This window comes from Anastrepha obliqua, chromosome 2 (genome assembly GCF_027943255.1).
Source record: "Anastrepha obliqua isolate idAnaObli1 chromosome 2, idAnaObli1_1.0, whole genome shotgun sequence".
In the NCBI taxonomy this organism is placed as follows: Eukaryota; Metazoa; Arthropoda; class Insecta; order Diptera; family Tephritidae; genus Anastrepha; species Anastrepha obliqua.
The window spans coordinates 82,727,635-82,744,769 of NC_072893.1; the positions used below are offsets into that span (position 1 = coordinate 82,727,635).

The following is a 17,135-nucleotide window of genomic DNA, read 5'->3' on the forward strand; positions in this document are numbered from 1 at the left end:
CGGTTTGTCTTGTTTTTTCAATGGAGGCGGCGGTGAATGAGATGCATATGTAATTTTGCCTAATTTTCAACTCACTTGTTTATTTTGTTTTTGCCATAAAATCGTAAATATTATTTTGAAAAGGTTGAGCTCAAGGCCGGAATTTAAATGAAACTTCATATTATTTAATTTATTTCGCCGGTCGATATTTCGGCTTCAGTCTGAAGCCATTTCATGCAGACTAAACACAACTTACTCTGGTAGTTTTAGTATATGGTAGATTAGTAATATGTTTTAAATTGAAGTTGGTTCTCGATCGGTTTTATTGTTGAAGGGATAGTACATTTTATTACTTTTAATTACTGTTTTAATTTTACATCTAAAGAAAGTTTTCATTATTTTTATTTTTCTATCTGGTATAAGCTCTTTAATTTTTGATATATAAAAAATAAAAAAAAAATTATATTAATATTTCGATACCTACAACCGTCGCTTCTAAATAGAGAAATCTTGGTTTGCAGGATAGATTGGGCTATGAAAAAGAACTGTGAAACTTTGATACTAAAGGGTTTTCCAATAACAGGTGTTATTGGTGAATGCATTGCGCTATCGAGAGATGATTAACTATATTTTATGACCGGAATTGGATGGTATTGATCTGGACAACGTTTATTTTCAGAAGACGGCGCTACGTGCCACACAAGCAACGAAACCATTGATCTTTTACGGAAAAAGTTTCCCGACCGTGTTATCTCTCCAAGAAGTGATCACAATTGGCCACCGAGATCTTGTGATTTAACACCTTGTAACTTTTTTCTTTGGGGCCACGTGAATGAGAAGGTATACGCCAACAGCCCAGGGTCGACTCAAGACCTCAAAGATGGAATTCGAGTGGCTATCAAGGACATAGGGTTATGGAAAATTTCATGAAAAGGATATTCTCCTGCAAGCGTGGTCGTGGGGGTCAGCTGTCTGATGTTATTTTCCACTATTAACGGCACACCTCTTTATAATGAAATAAACATCCGATGATTTATATTAAAAAATAGCATATTTCTTTGAATATCAAAATAACACCTCTGTTAGGAAAGCCCTATACTTTGAACTGCAATAATAATAATGCTGCAGCATTAATGATTTGCACATACATATAAAGCTAGTGGAAACACAGTGGAGTATGGTAGTAAAAGCATGCACAGAATGGGCACTGAAGCCATTATTGAGTCATGGTCTTAAAATTGGATATTAAAACCTTCCGCATTGCTCGGAAAATTCTCAAAGTATTTTGAAAATTTTCATCGATTTTTCTGAAAGTTGGTATAGGGTGGGGTATAATGAGAAGAAAACTAAACATTTTTTTAAAAGGATTTCATAATTTTGAAGTTTATTCAATGATGAATGAACTGTTTTCAAAGTTTTTATTACCTTTTTACAAATTTTTTAGTATAAAATCAACTTAAAAAAACTTTTCATGCAAGTATTTAGGGCAAACTTTTCGGTGTGATTTTTGATGTTGTGATTTTTTCTTATTTTTGTCATTAATAGCTAAGATGCACTCCAAACGGGCTTAATAGGGTTTGTGTAGCCAATGATGGCTAACTTGCGAGAATATAAGATCATTTTCATTACTTCATCGACTCTAAACATAACTATTTAAGCATTCAAGAGCAGTTGAATGAGACAGAGTATTTTTTTTTATCTATAGAGACTTAATTCCCACAGTGGAAAAATTTTCAGAAAAAAATGCTGAAAACAAGCGACGCGTCGAAATCAAATTAGTATTTTTGAATAATATTAAACAATACTTTTAAGTTTAACAAATTTTCGCTCCTACTCCTTCATTGACATTTCCGTTGTTCCCCAAGGTAGTATCCTAGATTTACTGCTCTTTGCTATTTTTTTAAAAAACATTTCAGAATATTTTACCTGTTCTAAGTTTCTCTTGAATGCTGATGACTTGAAAATATTCAACAGTGTACAAATTCGTCTGACTCTTTCAGACTAAAACTAGGGCTTAATAATGTTGTAGTGGTGTCAATTGAATATTAATAAATGCTTCCATCTCCACCATGTACAGCTGTCGTAGCCGAATGGGTTTGTGAACTTCTTTTCCGCCATACTACATATACATTTTCTTCTTTCTTAGCATGACCGTCCTAGGTGGACCACTGCTTCCGCAACCATCTTCCTCCAGATTTCTCGATCCGCTGTCAATCACCACCAGTTTTGTATGTTCATCTGTTCGAGGTCGTCGATAACCGAATTCTTTCATCTTTTCTTTGGTCTTCCCTTAGTTCACTTCTCATACGGTTGCTTCTGCAGGGCTCGTTTTGGTACTTTTTGCTCTGGTGTTCTTTCTACGTGTCCAAGCGTATTCGTTGGGCTTTTATGTATTTTATGATGTTTCGCCCCTTTGTAAGGTGTTCAAGTTCTAGATTTTATCGAATACGATATATATCTTCTCCCAACTTGATTGGACCATACATATTCCTGAAAATTTTCCTTTCGAATATTGCTATTTCGTTCACGTCATGCTTTTTCATCGTCCATACTTCTCGGCCGTATGTCAGGATTGGGCGTAGCAGACGCATACGTAATTTTTGGACTCTCGACAGGAGTTTGGACTTAAATAACTTTATATGTGCGAAGTATGCAGTTTGTTGTCTATCATGTGTATCTTCAAAATAAAAAAAAAAAAGTTTGAAAAAATATTGATTAGTTTTTTTTTATAGCCGATTCAAAAAGCAAACGCTATATGGCCCACTCTTATTGTATGTATAACAATTGCTGACGATTTCGAAACGCGTATTGCCAATAACAAGACCAGCTGTTTTGTTTTTTATTGGGTTCGCAGCATATGTGTACTTGGTTTTGTCGTCGTTAATCGCTGAATGCTTTTTCAAATTGAGCTATTCGTAGACTCCCAAAAGGATTAGGTTTATTTGACCGACCGTTCATACGAAAATTTGAGTCATCGATTAGCCACCAGGAGGCAACACCCGCTATAGGTAATGGTTTGGGCCGTTGTTAGCGCAGATGGGCGCTCTCCAATCGTTTTCCTCGAGCCTGGCGTCAATGTAAATGCAAAATATAATGGAGAAAGTATTCTGGATGTTGCTTTGAAGCCGTGGACAGCCAAACATTGCGGTGGCAGACCATGGACGTTTCAACAGATCTCGGCACCATCTCACAAAGCTCAACTGAACCAAGAATGGCTTTCAAATTCACCAGATGCGAATTCGATGGATTATTCCCTTGGGACCATTTTGGAGAGGAAGGTTCGTACTAAAAGATTCACTAGGCTGAAAAAAGTCTTTGTCTGCGAGTGTCACATTCGGGCAGCTTGCGATTCGTTTCTGGACCGTCTCAAGGCTATAGTCAAGGCAAAGGTGGTCATATCGTAAAGTAATTTTCCAAATTAAATGTATGGCCTTTTTAATTGGTAACACTTCGAGTGCCTGACCCTGTATGTAACTGCTCTCGTTGAAATCTTTGAGTTTGCTGTTGTGTTTGACGTTAAATTTTTATTTGATAGTCACATAAGTTACACCGCTCGTGAGTCGTATCCGTACACGTTAAAAATATTATTGTATTATATTAACTTCTTTAGTATGGTCTTAGCTCTAATATGCTGCATTTATATAGCGTCCAATAATATTTCTGTCATATAAAGAGACTTGAATGCATTCAAAAGTCATTTATACGCTTTACTCTTAGATCGTTCAATTTTGTTGAACTGATCCCATCACAATCCAACGCAGAATCTCTCTTGCCAACAAGTGTTACTTTGGACTAAGTAGGCAATTGAGTAGTAAAGTCCTCTCTCGACGAACAAAACTAACACCCTACAAGGCTCTCATCATGCCCGTCCTAACGTAAGGCGCAAAAGCTTGGGCGATGACAACATCCGATAAAGCGACGCTTGGATTATTTGAGAGAAAGATTCTGTGCAATATTTTTGGACCTTTGCACGTTGGCAGCGGCGAATATCGCAGGCGATGGAACCATGAGCTGTATGAGCTTTACGATGGCATAGACATAGCGCGGCGAATAAAAATCCAACGGCTACATTCCCTGGGTCATATCGTCCGAATGGATACAAACGCTCCGGCGCTGAGAATATACGATGCGATACCAGCTGGTGGTAGTAGAGGAAGAGGAAGTCCTCGGCTGCGTTGGAAATAGGCCTCTGCTGCATTGGAAATATCAGGATATCAGGTGGAGAAGGACTGGGCTTCATTTAGTTAGCGGTTAGCACGAGAAAGAAACGACTGGCACGCTTTGTTAGACTCGGCCAAAATCGCGTAAGCGGTTATAGCGCTTACTCTCTTTCGTTTTCGCTATTGTAAGTGGTGGCGTTGGCGCTCCATCACCTCTTCTTGAGTATATTCACGAATCGTGACGACTTAAGCCTATTATGTTCCCATACTTAGAGAGTTAAGAGGACTTAGTTTGATTCGAAATTCACTAGGTTTGGAATATTATTAAGTTTAAATTACTTCTGAATAAATTGAGTAAATAAAACTTAAATAAATGTTATTAATGTCTCTCTTTAAGAAATGCTGTATTTCTAGATTATTATTATTAATTAAATAAAGCGAAAGTAAAGAAATAATTTCGTCGCGAAAATAAAGCTCTAAGTAACCAAAACTTTTTACTTGCTCTGTGCATCAAACCAAATATTTACATATTAAGCTTAGTACAGTATTGAGGAGCTGTTGGTTCCTTGAAAACGCCACAATATAAAGTAAAGTTTACATACAAGTATATCATTGTATGATCAGTAAAATCTCTACGCCAATCCACTCACACATAGACAGAACACAACACGTATTTAGCAGCAATGAAATATTAAACTTGCGCTCTTCATTAGTCCTTTTTATGGCGGATTTGGCATAATGCTTCAAAACAGGTGTGAATATCCACACAACAAAGCAACATAAAGCGATCATTATGATCAGTACAAACCAATTGCATACAGACATACGTAAGTATTTGAATGCGCTGCGACAGGAAAGTGCAATAAAAATTGGCTTATTGCCGATCAAATCGCATATGTTACGATTTGAATACCTGCCTTCGTGTTAACGCTTTTTGCTTGTGTATTCACCGTCTTACAAAAATGTTAACAAGTCGCACGAAGTGCTTGCAATTGTCCCTTGTCGCCTTTATATTGCAACATTGCTCGCGCTATCGACGGCATTTAATCTTTTGAGCTGCAATTTCATATCGTCTTGAGCCTCATTAATGCAATAATAATATCACACATCGCTGGCAAAGAGCAATGTCTGTCCCTCGGTCAAGGGTATAGGCAGGTTGGCACAAGTGTGTATGAAAAGTCTAAAGATACATATTAGGGTGGTACATTTTTTTGCATTGGTACGAGCCCGGGATTTTCGGGATCTCGTTGTTACGGAATGAGTCCCAAACACTGCACTAATATTTTTTAAGAAGCATCTTACCATATAATAAATAATAACTTAATTACAATTCCGGGATCCCGGAATGAGTACCGAGAAACTGCACTAATATTGTTTAAGAAACTTCCTAACATATAATAAAAGTTTACAAATCCCAAAATTCCCGGGATTTTTTGGATATAAAAACACTGAAATCTCGAGACCGCGGGATCCCGGGACTAATTACACTAGTGTTTGCAAATATTTCAGGCAGGAAAGTCACTTCGTCGCGACGAAGGACACAAATAATTGGCCGATATTCACTTTTCCTTTTTTGCATTTTGCATCTCATAAAGTGTCATGTGAGCTTGCATGGCAGCCACAAGTTGCTGCTGGCTGACACACACACCAACTAAATCAATGTGACGTGGTTGTAACCTGGACGATGGTGTCGCGTACGGCAATTGCAACTGTGCGAAACTGATAAGCAGGTACCGCGAAACGAGTTAAGCAACAAAGAAACAGATTATCCTCACAAAATGGCCAAAGAGCTTGGTCAACTCAACACCCAACTGTTGTTGGCACTGGAGATGGCTTCCAATGGGCGACCAGTTGTATTACATTCTATGTATACTTCTTACTTAGCCCAATGCCCACTTTAGCCGTCTGCGTCTGCGCATGCGCCCCAGCACCAGTTGGTCGTCATAGTAGCTGCTGACTGCTTGCTCGGCAGGCCTACCAGCCAACGCATTTGCATTTTAAATGCGACGTATTTGTTAGTGCGAAGTGAAAATGAAAACATCATTCTAAAACCAGCGAAAAAAGCAACAAATACTTACTATAAATAAACGGCGCGTCGGGCACATGTGCCTCAGCATGAATTGCTGTGCTGTTTTTGCGCGTGTGCGTTTCTAGGTGCGTCAGCTGGTTGCCTACCTTTCTGGGTGCATCTGTTGGTCGGGACGCGTTGCCGCTGTGCGCGACAATCTTATCTTAAGCGACATTCAATAAATGATTACTGCGCATGTAGCAATTGTGTCTGCTGATTATGCGGATGCCGTCGCCGATGTGTTGCATTGCATTGAAGTGCGTTGATTTGCATGGCAAATTGTTGGCGCTATTTTCATATGTATTTTTTAAGCTCTCGGTTTTATGCTTTTTGTCTGCGCACATATTTAAAAAAATATATGTAGGTATATTATATATGCAGAAAGGTTACGATTTATGTACATACTTAGGTAGGTTTTAAGTTTCCCTAATGTTTCAATGCATCTCTGCTAGCATTCCAGATAATGTAGCTCGTTTATTCTCAATGCATCCAATCAAAAAATTTACCTTTTAAGTCTGCCGTGTACGGCTTCCGCGGCAAAGAAAACGCTCTGTACAAGCCTTCTTTGAACGAGATCATACTTCATACCCCTGACTATGCGCCATAATTAGTCTTGTCAGTGCTCGTAGTTGACGAATTTTTATGAATCCGTCAGCCAGGTCATTGCCTTAAGCAACACAGTGTCCCACATATTTAAGTTGTAGTTCATTGCATACCCTCATTTAATGTTCTCGGCACCTTTCGTCAATTATCCCGTCTGCATGGTTAGTTTTAGCCTCAATACTTTTCATGAATTATCTTTTCTTTGCTTATGAAACTATTTATAGTAATGTAGACTAGGTCATTGGGCAAATAAATACAAGAACTGGTAGGGTTTGCGTACGCGGTTTTCCAAGGTTTTTTCCAAACGTTGTAAAAAATTAGTACAGATTATTTTTTAGTTCCGCCTTTCTTCTTGGAAGACTTTGATGGTTTTTTAGTTACCTTGTGTTTCATTTAGTGCCACAAATGCTGAAATGAACTTAAATTTGGAAAGATGGCAGGCCAATCGATTTGTTTTATTCCAAGGTCTGAAGACATTTGATACACCAATAAGCAGAGAAATCATTACTATCTTATTATTTTTAACCACCACCTACTGCTCTTCTATTTTTATAATAGCCAGGATTAAACCAATTATAATAACGCCATAATAATAATATCATATGGAACACTTTGAGGCAAAGGATAGCCTTTTCTTTCAGCATAATTGGAAATGCCGCCACCCTGCCATTAGAAGCATATAAAATTATGGTCTATTCTGAATATATATAATATTAGCACTGGTTTACTATGTAGAAGACTTCGGAAAAATAAGTAGGAAAAATCTATTGCTATGTCTGTGTGACTATAAGTCGCAAGGTTGTCATTTGACATCCAATGATTCCTTCTTACTTACGTTAATCAAAAATAGAATACAAGATCAACGCTTAATGAAACGGTTGCTGCATGCAAATCATATTTTTTGGACTTGCCTTAACCGCAGTGGGAAAAGTGCTTTGGAAATTCGTCAAATAGCATGCAAGATATATAAATATTCATGAACAGTATTTGGAAATCAATAAAGTATTTTTGAAATCAATAAAGAATTTTGGAAATAAACAAAGTATAATTATAAATATTATTTTTTCTTCTCTATCTTAAATCACAATTAGCAACCATCGCCTTGGGTATACCACACAAGTACATATATACATAACTGGTTCATGAACAGCTTTTCCTACTCAGAGGTGTCTAAAAAACCTTTTCTATCATTTGCTGTCTTAATTTCTATGGTGGATATTGGTCTCAAAAGGTTTTACCGATATGTCATGTACCAATTGACTTGACTGCGGTGTTCGCTGTTTAACTATAAGAAGAGTTCTTTTTCATAACTCTTAGAATATGTTATCACCCTTTATAAATAAAGAAAAGTGCAATTTTTTTTTTAATTTTAACTCGAGCAAAACATTGAAAGTCAATTTTTAATTTCCAATTTTAAGCCCTTGCCCCAACAACTATTTACTCGTATCCCTACCACTTCTCCCAATATAGAAATAAATAAAAAATAAAAAAAATAATTGGCACGTACATTCTGTTAGGTGTTTGGCCGAGCTCCTCCTCCTATTTGTGGCGTGCATCTTGAAGTTGTTTCCCAAATGGAGGGGCCTACAATTTTAAGCCGACTCCGAACGTTGGATATTTTTTATGAGGTGATTTTTCATGGCAGAAATACACTCGGAGGTTTGCCATTGCCTGCCGAGGGGCAACTGCTATTAGCAAAAATTGTTCTATCATTTTAGTGTTTCATGCACGGATATACGAACCTACGCACTCAAAAATGGTAGTCACGCACCAACCCATTCGGCTACGGTGGCCGCCATATATAGTACACCCCATTGCAAAATTATAAAATTTATAAAATAAAAATAGAAAATAAAGTAAAAATAAAAAAAAAATACTAAATATAACAAAAACCATGTATCGCAAAGTTTCAAACTTTATACAAAATTTGACAAAATTTCATCCAAACTTTGAACTTTTTAATCAGAATTTCCCGGATATTATTTTTTAAAACCACTAAATTTTGGTATAATAAATGATTTCTGGATTGTTTTGTTTTTACTGAGAAAATAATATTTTTCTTCGCAGACTTAAACTTTATGCTGTTATTATACTTACTTGCACATGGACGTTCAGCACTGTTTTCAATAAATTGTCATTTTTTATCACGAAATAGCAAATATGTAGGGAGAAAACACAAATTTTACATCTCTAACTCAGAAACAAGGTGTTGCTAAAATATGAATGAAATGAGTGCTGAAATTTCGTAAATGTTAATTATTAGTCGAATCGACTAACACGAGTCTCATAACAACAAAACAACACCAATTTCTGCAATGATATTATTGCATACAACAAGATAACATCGGCTACTGGAATTACATGAAACTTTAAAGCGATCGGCTAGAGTGAGAGAAAATCTGTGCTCCGAAATATAAACTATGTTAGTCCAATCTCCTAATATAATATTAGTACTCTAATGTTAACTTTTCTTTAGCTCACTCATACTATGCAAAATCAGAATGTTATTACTTCTGTACTCATTCATCACCCAATTAGAAAGGTCACTACTGAAACTGATACTTCATAATTAACCCACTAAAATGTGTGAACTACAAATAAATTTATTAACAGCGTGAACAAGCTGGAGGCGAACAGAAAAGTGCACTTATAGCAGTTCACAAGCAATAATAATAGACAGTAATGTTTCAAAAGCAACAACAATAAACATTTTGCCGTAATTATGTTAATCAAATTGGGAATATGAGATACGAACGACAAAATAAACGAATTCATAGATTTTTTAAGAAGTCGCGGTTTGAGGCTGAATTGCCGCTAATTTCTAAAGCAAGTATTGCTAACTGAAGACAGACACAACGAATATTTTTTATTAGTTTTTCAAAAATAGTAAATATTGTTATTGTGGATGCTACATTTGTTGGCGCTGGTAGACATTTCAGCGTACGACATCGCGTGCAAATGCAAACAACAGTACCAGAGTTCCACTTAGGTGAGCATCGTGTTAAACGAATCTACAACAAGAAAAAAAAGCGAGCAAAATTAGAAACAACTACAATGAGACTATTACACAGCAACAATGGCAGTGAAAAACTATAAAAAAAGGAACACCAACAACAACGGCATCTCAAAATGATAATAATAGTGCAGCTAAGCAGAGCAGAGTGGAGTGGAGTAGAGCTTAAAAAGCATAAAAGGCCACAACTGACGACGGGAAGTGGAACTCCAAAAACAAAACAATGCAATACAAAATAAAAATTAAAATATTTAAAAGTAAGTAAATATACCACAAGCATAAAACCAAGCGCCCTCAAAAAGCAAAAAAAAAGTCATTTTACTTGTGCTGCTAGAACCTGTCGAGCGGCACTTGTGTGGATATGTCAGTGGTTGGCAGTGACTATTGGTTGATGGCTTCTGGCAGCAGCAGTATCTATATAACATAAGTACCACCACCACTCTCCTCTTTGACATCGCCGGAATTGTATGGGATTTCAACCGCAGCCATTCACCTAAAACACTGCACAATTAATGGCAACAATTGCCGGTGTTTTCCGGTTGCTATGGCAGCAGCGGTGCTGCACTGAAACAACAATAGCAACTATTGTATGTACGAAACTTTATAAATTCTGTGTCGTGGTGGATGTGTGTGCCTCTGCTCCACTATGTCGTCATCAAATCATAATGTGCGTGTTTGCTGGCAACAAGTGCAACATAGTGAAACGAAGTGCAGGTATAGTGGGACATAATGGTTGAAAAACGAATGAAAAATTTGATATCTGCGCGCGTAATGTAAATTATTGTATTTTAATCTGCCTCGAAGAGAGAAATCTTCACTATTTATTTAAAGGTACTTTAAACTCGAAAACGACTGCTTGGATTGAACTGAAATTCATAGGATACCTTTGCTTTGGGTAAATCGGGAGCGTACCAGATATTAAAGTACCTATGCTCGATATTTATGAAAAATGTATTTATAGACGGGTTGACGTGCAGAATATTTGTGTATTAATGACGTGAAAAAGGTTAAGCCAATATTGATGCGATAGGTTACACTGAAGTGTAGTTATTTCCGAGAATCATACTTAAGATTTACTTAGATTTACATTTTTATATAATATCTCTCGTTTAAAAATAAGAAAGAAAAAAACAAGAACTTGAAATTAATTTTTATTCAATATTTCAAGCTATTGTATTTTTTTTCATTTTTCATTTTCATTTATAATAAATGTAACAAATAGCGTTGATATGCTGCAACAAGGTGTCTGATTTCACTCAAATTTTGCGTATGCGCAAAAAAAAATGTTATTTAAGAGGTAATTTTTCATTATTTTCAATAATTAAAGTTAGGTCAGAAAAATTTTGGAAATATGGAACGGAATTTTGAAAATTAAGAAGTAGGGCACTTACAAAAAATATTTTGAGGCTTAAGAAGATAATCAAACTGAAATACAATGTGACTTAAAGCCTTTTGAACGACAATTTATGCAAATCGAATCAGAAAATTTAGACTTAAAGGGTGAGTTAAATAACTTTTGCACTTTGGCTTATAGACAAGTTTTGACTATTTAATTGTTTCTTATTTCATTTTGATAATTTTTTGTGAAAACGTAATATATATAATATATAATTTTTATGAAAATATAAAATATAAATAATTTAATTAAATAATTTATTATAAACTGTTATAAATTCAAGCTTTAAACTTTGTACAAGCTAAAAAAAAGAAAAACTCAATGTATTTTCAAAAGAATTTCAAACTTTTTAAGAAGAATTTTGGGAAAAATTGGGAGCATCCAGTTTTATAGCCCGTTGAATTTTGATAAAGCCACTAGTTGAAAGTGGCTCAATTGGCAATGGTTTTTGACATTTTTTTGCTCGCGGTCTTGTGCATTTTCTATATGTATACATATATTGAATGCTCGAAATATTTCAAGATATTTTTAATGCCATTTCCGTCAGTTTGAACATGAGTTTACCCCAAGTGCAAAATTTGAGCGAACTCAAATCGTGCTCAAATTATTGCATCAGTACAAATCAATGCACCATATTCCATGCATTCGCTATACGTAATCAGAATGGAGGTATTTTTTCCAATAGGGTTCTTTTGACAGATCGCGCGTGCCTACTGGCAAACTAAAAACAATTTTTTTTTTTTCAATATTCGTTGACATTTCATTGTGGGAAAACTTACGCCTCAACAGCGTTTACAAATCGTACATCTGTATTACGAATCGCGATTCTCTATGAAAAGTATTCATCGCGCGCTTAACGGCTACGTCAATAAGCAAAATTGCTGAATTAGGGCTGATGAGCAACTCGAAGCTATTCAAGAACAGCCATTAGATCCATTGAAAACAATCGTTTGGCGCGTCCTATGGGCTGGAGGAATCACGGGTCTATATTTCATCAAACAAGAGGCTGGTGGCAATGTAACAGTGAATGGTGAACGCTATCGGATTAAAACACTTTTTGATACCGGAAATTGATGTCCACAATATTTGGTTCCAACAAGACGGCGCTACTTACCAAACAGCCCGTGAAACAATGGATTTACTGTGACGTAGTTTAGGTGAGCAATTTATCTCTCGTCTCGGAACAAGATCGTGTGATATCACACCTTGGAATTTTATTTGTGGGGATATATAAAGTCTAAATTATTTCTGGATTAATCAGATTCGATTGAGCCAACTTTACTAAATTTATTCACGAGGTACCGATCGAAGTTCTCCAGCGTGTCATTCAAAATTGGAGTTTCGGGAGTTATGGCGCAGTTGCGACCAACATTTGAAAGGGAATATCTTTAAAAAATAAATTTCATGAATGGTTCTACACAAAAATAATAAAGATTGTCCAATCAGTTTAAATTTTCGTTGTTTTATTTCAATAAAATCCGATGTCTCTTAATTGATCAACCTTTAGTTTCAGTTCGAATGTTACCTTCGAGAACGCCACATAGGTTCACGCCGCTCACAGATTGCCAGGAGCAGATTTCTTTGAACCTTAACCACTTTCTAAGAACTTCTATAGCTTTTAAGCTTTCCAAAACAAAAAATTGTTCCAGTGAGAGATATTCGGGTATTTCCATTTTAAAAAATATACTAACACGTCAACCTCAACAGAGAAAGAATTGAAAAAAAAAATCAGTTTGGTATGTGTTAAAATGAGAGCTGGAGTATTAAAATCGCGTCTACATTCCGCTTTCAATGCCTCCCACGTGAGCTTTATTACTTAGTTTTTTTGATAAACTATTTTAAGAGTAATGTTTTTTTTTAATTTTGAATGTCTTAAAAAGTATTTGAATGTCTTTATAATTGATGGTTACACCCTTTTTGGGTGATTGGTTGAGCTCCTCCTTCTATTTATGCTATGCGTCGTGATGTGTTCAACAAATGGAGGTGTCTACAGTTTTCGAACTGCAGATGATTTTTTTGCGGAGCTTTTTCATGGCATAAATACACTCGAAGGTTTGCCATTGTGCACCGAGAGCGACAGCTTTAAGAAAACACTTTTTCTATTGTAGGCTTCCGAGTGGTAGTTACGTACCAAATATTCGGCTATAGTGGCCGTCTACTTACATAGCAATTAAAATTGAAAAAAATGCCCCCCATTCTGTCCTGTATGTACTCGTATAACTTTAAAAAACAAAGTATTTATACAGTTTATAAAATGAAAAATATGGGCAATTTTTCTGAATTTCGAGTAAACCCGCTGGAATAAATTTCCCAACTATGTTTGTTTTCTCAATCGCTGGTATGGCCTGACCACTTAATTTTACTATCACAACTTTTATGAGCATGGTCATGAAATTTAAATAAGCTGACATTATAAATTTTACTCCTTCATATGGTTTCTGTAGTCTCAAACGGGTGCAAATTATCTCCTTCGATTTAAGACATGTTCACTATCTTACTCGCACGATTTTCAGGTTGTTTTTCTTAACCAGTTAGTAGTTGTTTTATGTCATGTGGGTAGACCACGTACTACCTGGAGACGCTCAACAAAACCTGAAATGAACTCTATTGGTCTCACGTGGAACGAACTGGGATATATAGCTCAGGACCCAGTACATTTGGAAAAGAGGCGTAGTTGACGTCCTATGATGGCGAATAGCAATTCAAGGAAATACTTATATATATACATATATATGTATGTATATATTGGGTAGTCGAAAAAGTCTTTTCGTATTTTGTCAATAGATGTCGTTGGAGTCATCTATATCCAGTGCTACCAATCGCATCCTCGCACCTCGCTCCGGTCGACCTATCGTTGAAAAAGTCGATGAAATTATGGAAAATATTGACCAGGACCATCACATAAGCTGCCATGACATCGCCAAGGCACTAAACATTCACCATCAAGCGGTTTTGAACTATTTAAAAAAGGCTGGTTACGAAAAGAAGCTCGATGTTTGGGTACCACATGAATTGTCTGTGAAAAATTTAATGGACCGAATTAAGATCTGCGATTCTTCGCTGAAACGAAATGAAATCGAACCATTTCTCAAGCGAATGGTAACAGGAGACGAAAAGTGGATCAAATATGACAATAATGTGCGAAAAAGGTCATGGTGCAAGGGTGGTGAAGCTCAAAAAATGGTCGCAAAGCCAGAATTGACGCCTCGAAATGTTATGCTGTGTGTTTGGTGGGATTGGAAAGGAATCATCCACTATGAGCTGCTCCAGCCTGCTCGAACGATTGATTCTACACTTTACTGTCAACAACTGATGAGATTGAAGTAAGCAATCGAAAAAAAACGGCCAGAACTGATTAGCAGAAAAGGCGTCGTCTTCCATCAGGACAACGCTAGGCCACACACATCTTTGATGACTCGGCAAAAACTGGGAGAGCTTGGCTGGGAAGTTTTGATGCATCCACTATATAGCCCTGACCTTGCACCATCGGACTACCATTTGTTTCGGTCAATGCAGAACTCCCTTAATGGAGTAAAGTTGGCTTCAAGAGAAGCCTGTGAAAATTACTTGTCGCAGTTTTTCGCCGAGAAACCACAAAAGTTTTACACTGATGGAATAATGTCTCTAGAAGAAAAATGGCAAAAGGTGGTCGACCAAAATGATACATATTTGGTTTAATAAAGTTCATTATATATATAAAAAAAATGAGTTGAAGTTTGATTAGAAATACGAAAAGACTTTTTCGACTACCAATATTATTTCATTGTATTATACTTTACAGTTCGGCCTTCACATACAAAACTCAGCAGCTTTTACGAAAATAAATTTCGTATTTTTAGATAATATTTTAAGAAACAATAAATTTGGCTGTTGTATATTTTTAACCGCCCGTCTTTAATAATGGGCGCAATTTTGCTTACAGCAAAACACTGTTCCTTAGCGTAGCTTTTTTAAGTTCTGAGTGATTGTGGCGCAAGCAATTGTTGATGATTATAACAAATGCCGGCAGCGGAGGTGGTTAGCAGTGCGTTCGACGTGCAAAGGTATGTAGCTTTGGTCTATGGAGGCATTAAGTGAATGGGTCTGGCAGTCGTTTGCGGAAGTGAAATGAGTGCAGCCGAGCAGCAGCGATGAGCTCGACTAACTGTGTAAAATTTCTATAAAAATTGTCTGTTCTCGAAAAAAAAATCCAAAAACCGTTAAGTAGTTCATAATAATAAATGCAAAAAGGCTAGCAAACAAACTCAACAAGGCAGTTAATTCAGACAATTGAGAAAACAGCTAAAACAAAAATAAAAAAACACTACAATCGCAATAGAGCAAAGAAAATTTTCAATAACAGAAGCGAAGGCAGCTGAAAGCGACTAAAATTTGTTTATCAACAACAAAAGGTGCTTATTTGCATGTTTGAGCGCAGAGCAATTGCCCAACTGAATATTTTTCATGGTGCTTTTGGAATTTTCAAAGTCTGTGTGTGCATGAAAAGTGAAGTTTAAATTAGCGGCGTAACTATGAAAAATTTAAATATTTAAGTGCTGCTAATAAAGCCTAATAAACGCGCATACAGCGCAAATACTTGTAGATTTGACGAATTTGGTGCAAAGCACTCGTCGACTTCACATAGCGGTAGGCGCGCACATACACGCTTACAAATAGTCAATTGGTGCTAGCCGCTTGTGGGCTAAGCGTCTGACTCACAGCTACCGTTAAAAGCCCTGCGTCGTGACAGACGCGCACAACGCTCGCGACGCGCTCAACCAAGCTCAGTACATTTCACAGCAATACGCTTGACTTCAGTTCAGCTCAGCTATGCTCGGTGCGCGCTTCACTCGTGTGCGTTTCAAAGTCATGCGCGCTTGTTAAGCGGGCAATTAGTTGTTGGCTTATCGCACAGATAACGTGTACGCCGTGAAACGCGTTGCACTACTCACATGCCAGTACAAAAACAAAGTGGTTCTAAACAATATCCAACTATTCGTAGTTACGTAGAAAAATTTGTGTAAGTTGAGTCCACTACTCGACTTGCTTCACTGCTTGTCAGTGGGGCTGATATCTAAACTGCAACGCCCGCACGTCAATGTTCTCACCGTGTAAAGCGTCGTGGTGTCGCCTCGCCGTTTGGCTCGTCGCAGGTGGTATTCTCTTGTCGGTTTTGTTGGTGGTCGTCGGTTTGGCCATATTCGGTAGTCACCCATGCACAGGCGTGCTGGAGCATTGCGATGAGTTTAAAGCTGTTTGCGCCTCATATAACGGTGACCATCAGTTCTTCTACAGTCAATGTGATATGCTGCGCGAGAATTGTTTGACCGGCAGCGGTGAGTAACGCAAATCATGCAAGCGCTCTCTTAATTGAATTTCTTATTATTATTATTCTTATTCTCATTCTTCTTCGCTTTTTCCACGCTTTTGCGTATGATGACTAATCGTGTTTTGACTTTCATTTGAATTTATTTGCAGATTGGCAACGAGATCACTACAATCATTGCAATGTGCATGTTTAGTCACCGGCTTCGTTCTAAGTTCCTTGAACAGAAGGCAAGCCATACGTAGTAGTTCGGTATTTAGATATAAATATAGATGTACGATTATGTAATTAGGACAAATTCATACCATTGTGCTCATCCCAAAGAATAGAGTTTTTTAAGAGTAAGTATGTTTATATACACACATACACATACATCCTTTATATAATTACTGAATACAAGATATGTAAGTAAACCAATTAGATTTGTTGCAAGAAAATTACTTCGCTTTAAAAATGGATTGAATGTCAAGTAAATTTATATTATGAAATCATGTTTAGTATTAAGTATACATACATTAGACAAAATTGTTGCATACCAAAACAAAAACAAGAAAAACTATAACTAAAAAATTAGAAAAATATTTATATACATATAGTAATAACCACAATTA

At 36.6% G+C, this 17,135-nt stretch overlaps 1 protein-coding gene across 1 annotated transcript; it reads left to right on the forward strand.

Moving 5' to 3' along the window:
• The first annotated feature begins 15,372 nt into the window (after positions 1-15,372).
• On the forward strand, positions 15,373-16,855 carry LOC129238676 (uncharacterized). The gene is made up of 2 exons (XM_054873778.1): positions 15,373-16,534; positions 16,677-16,855. Exons 1-2 carry the CDS (start codon positions 16,297-16,299, stop codon positions 16,718-16,720), a joined length of 282 nt encoding a protein of 93 aa, XP_054729753.1. The 5' UTR covers positions 15,373-16,296; the 3' UTR covers positions 16,721-16,855.
• The last annotated feature ends 280 nt before the right edge of the window (positions 16,856-17,135 follow it).

Excerpts from the sequence above, each read along its gene's own strand:
- LOC129238676 (XM_054873778.1), top strand. The coding sequence starts at position 16,297 with ATGTTCTCACCGTGTAAAGCGTCGTGGTGTCGCCTCGCCGTTTGGCTC. Across the intron at positions 16,535-16,676 it reads GAATTGTTTGACCGGCAGCG|ATTGGCAACGAGATCACTAC; the intron begins GTGAGTAACGCA and ends ATTTATTTGCAG.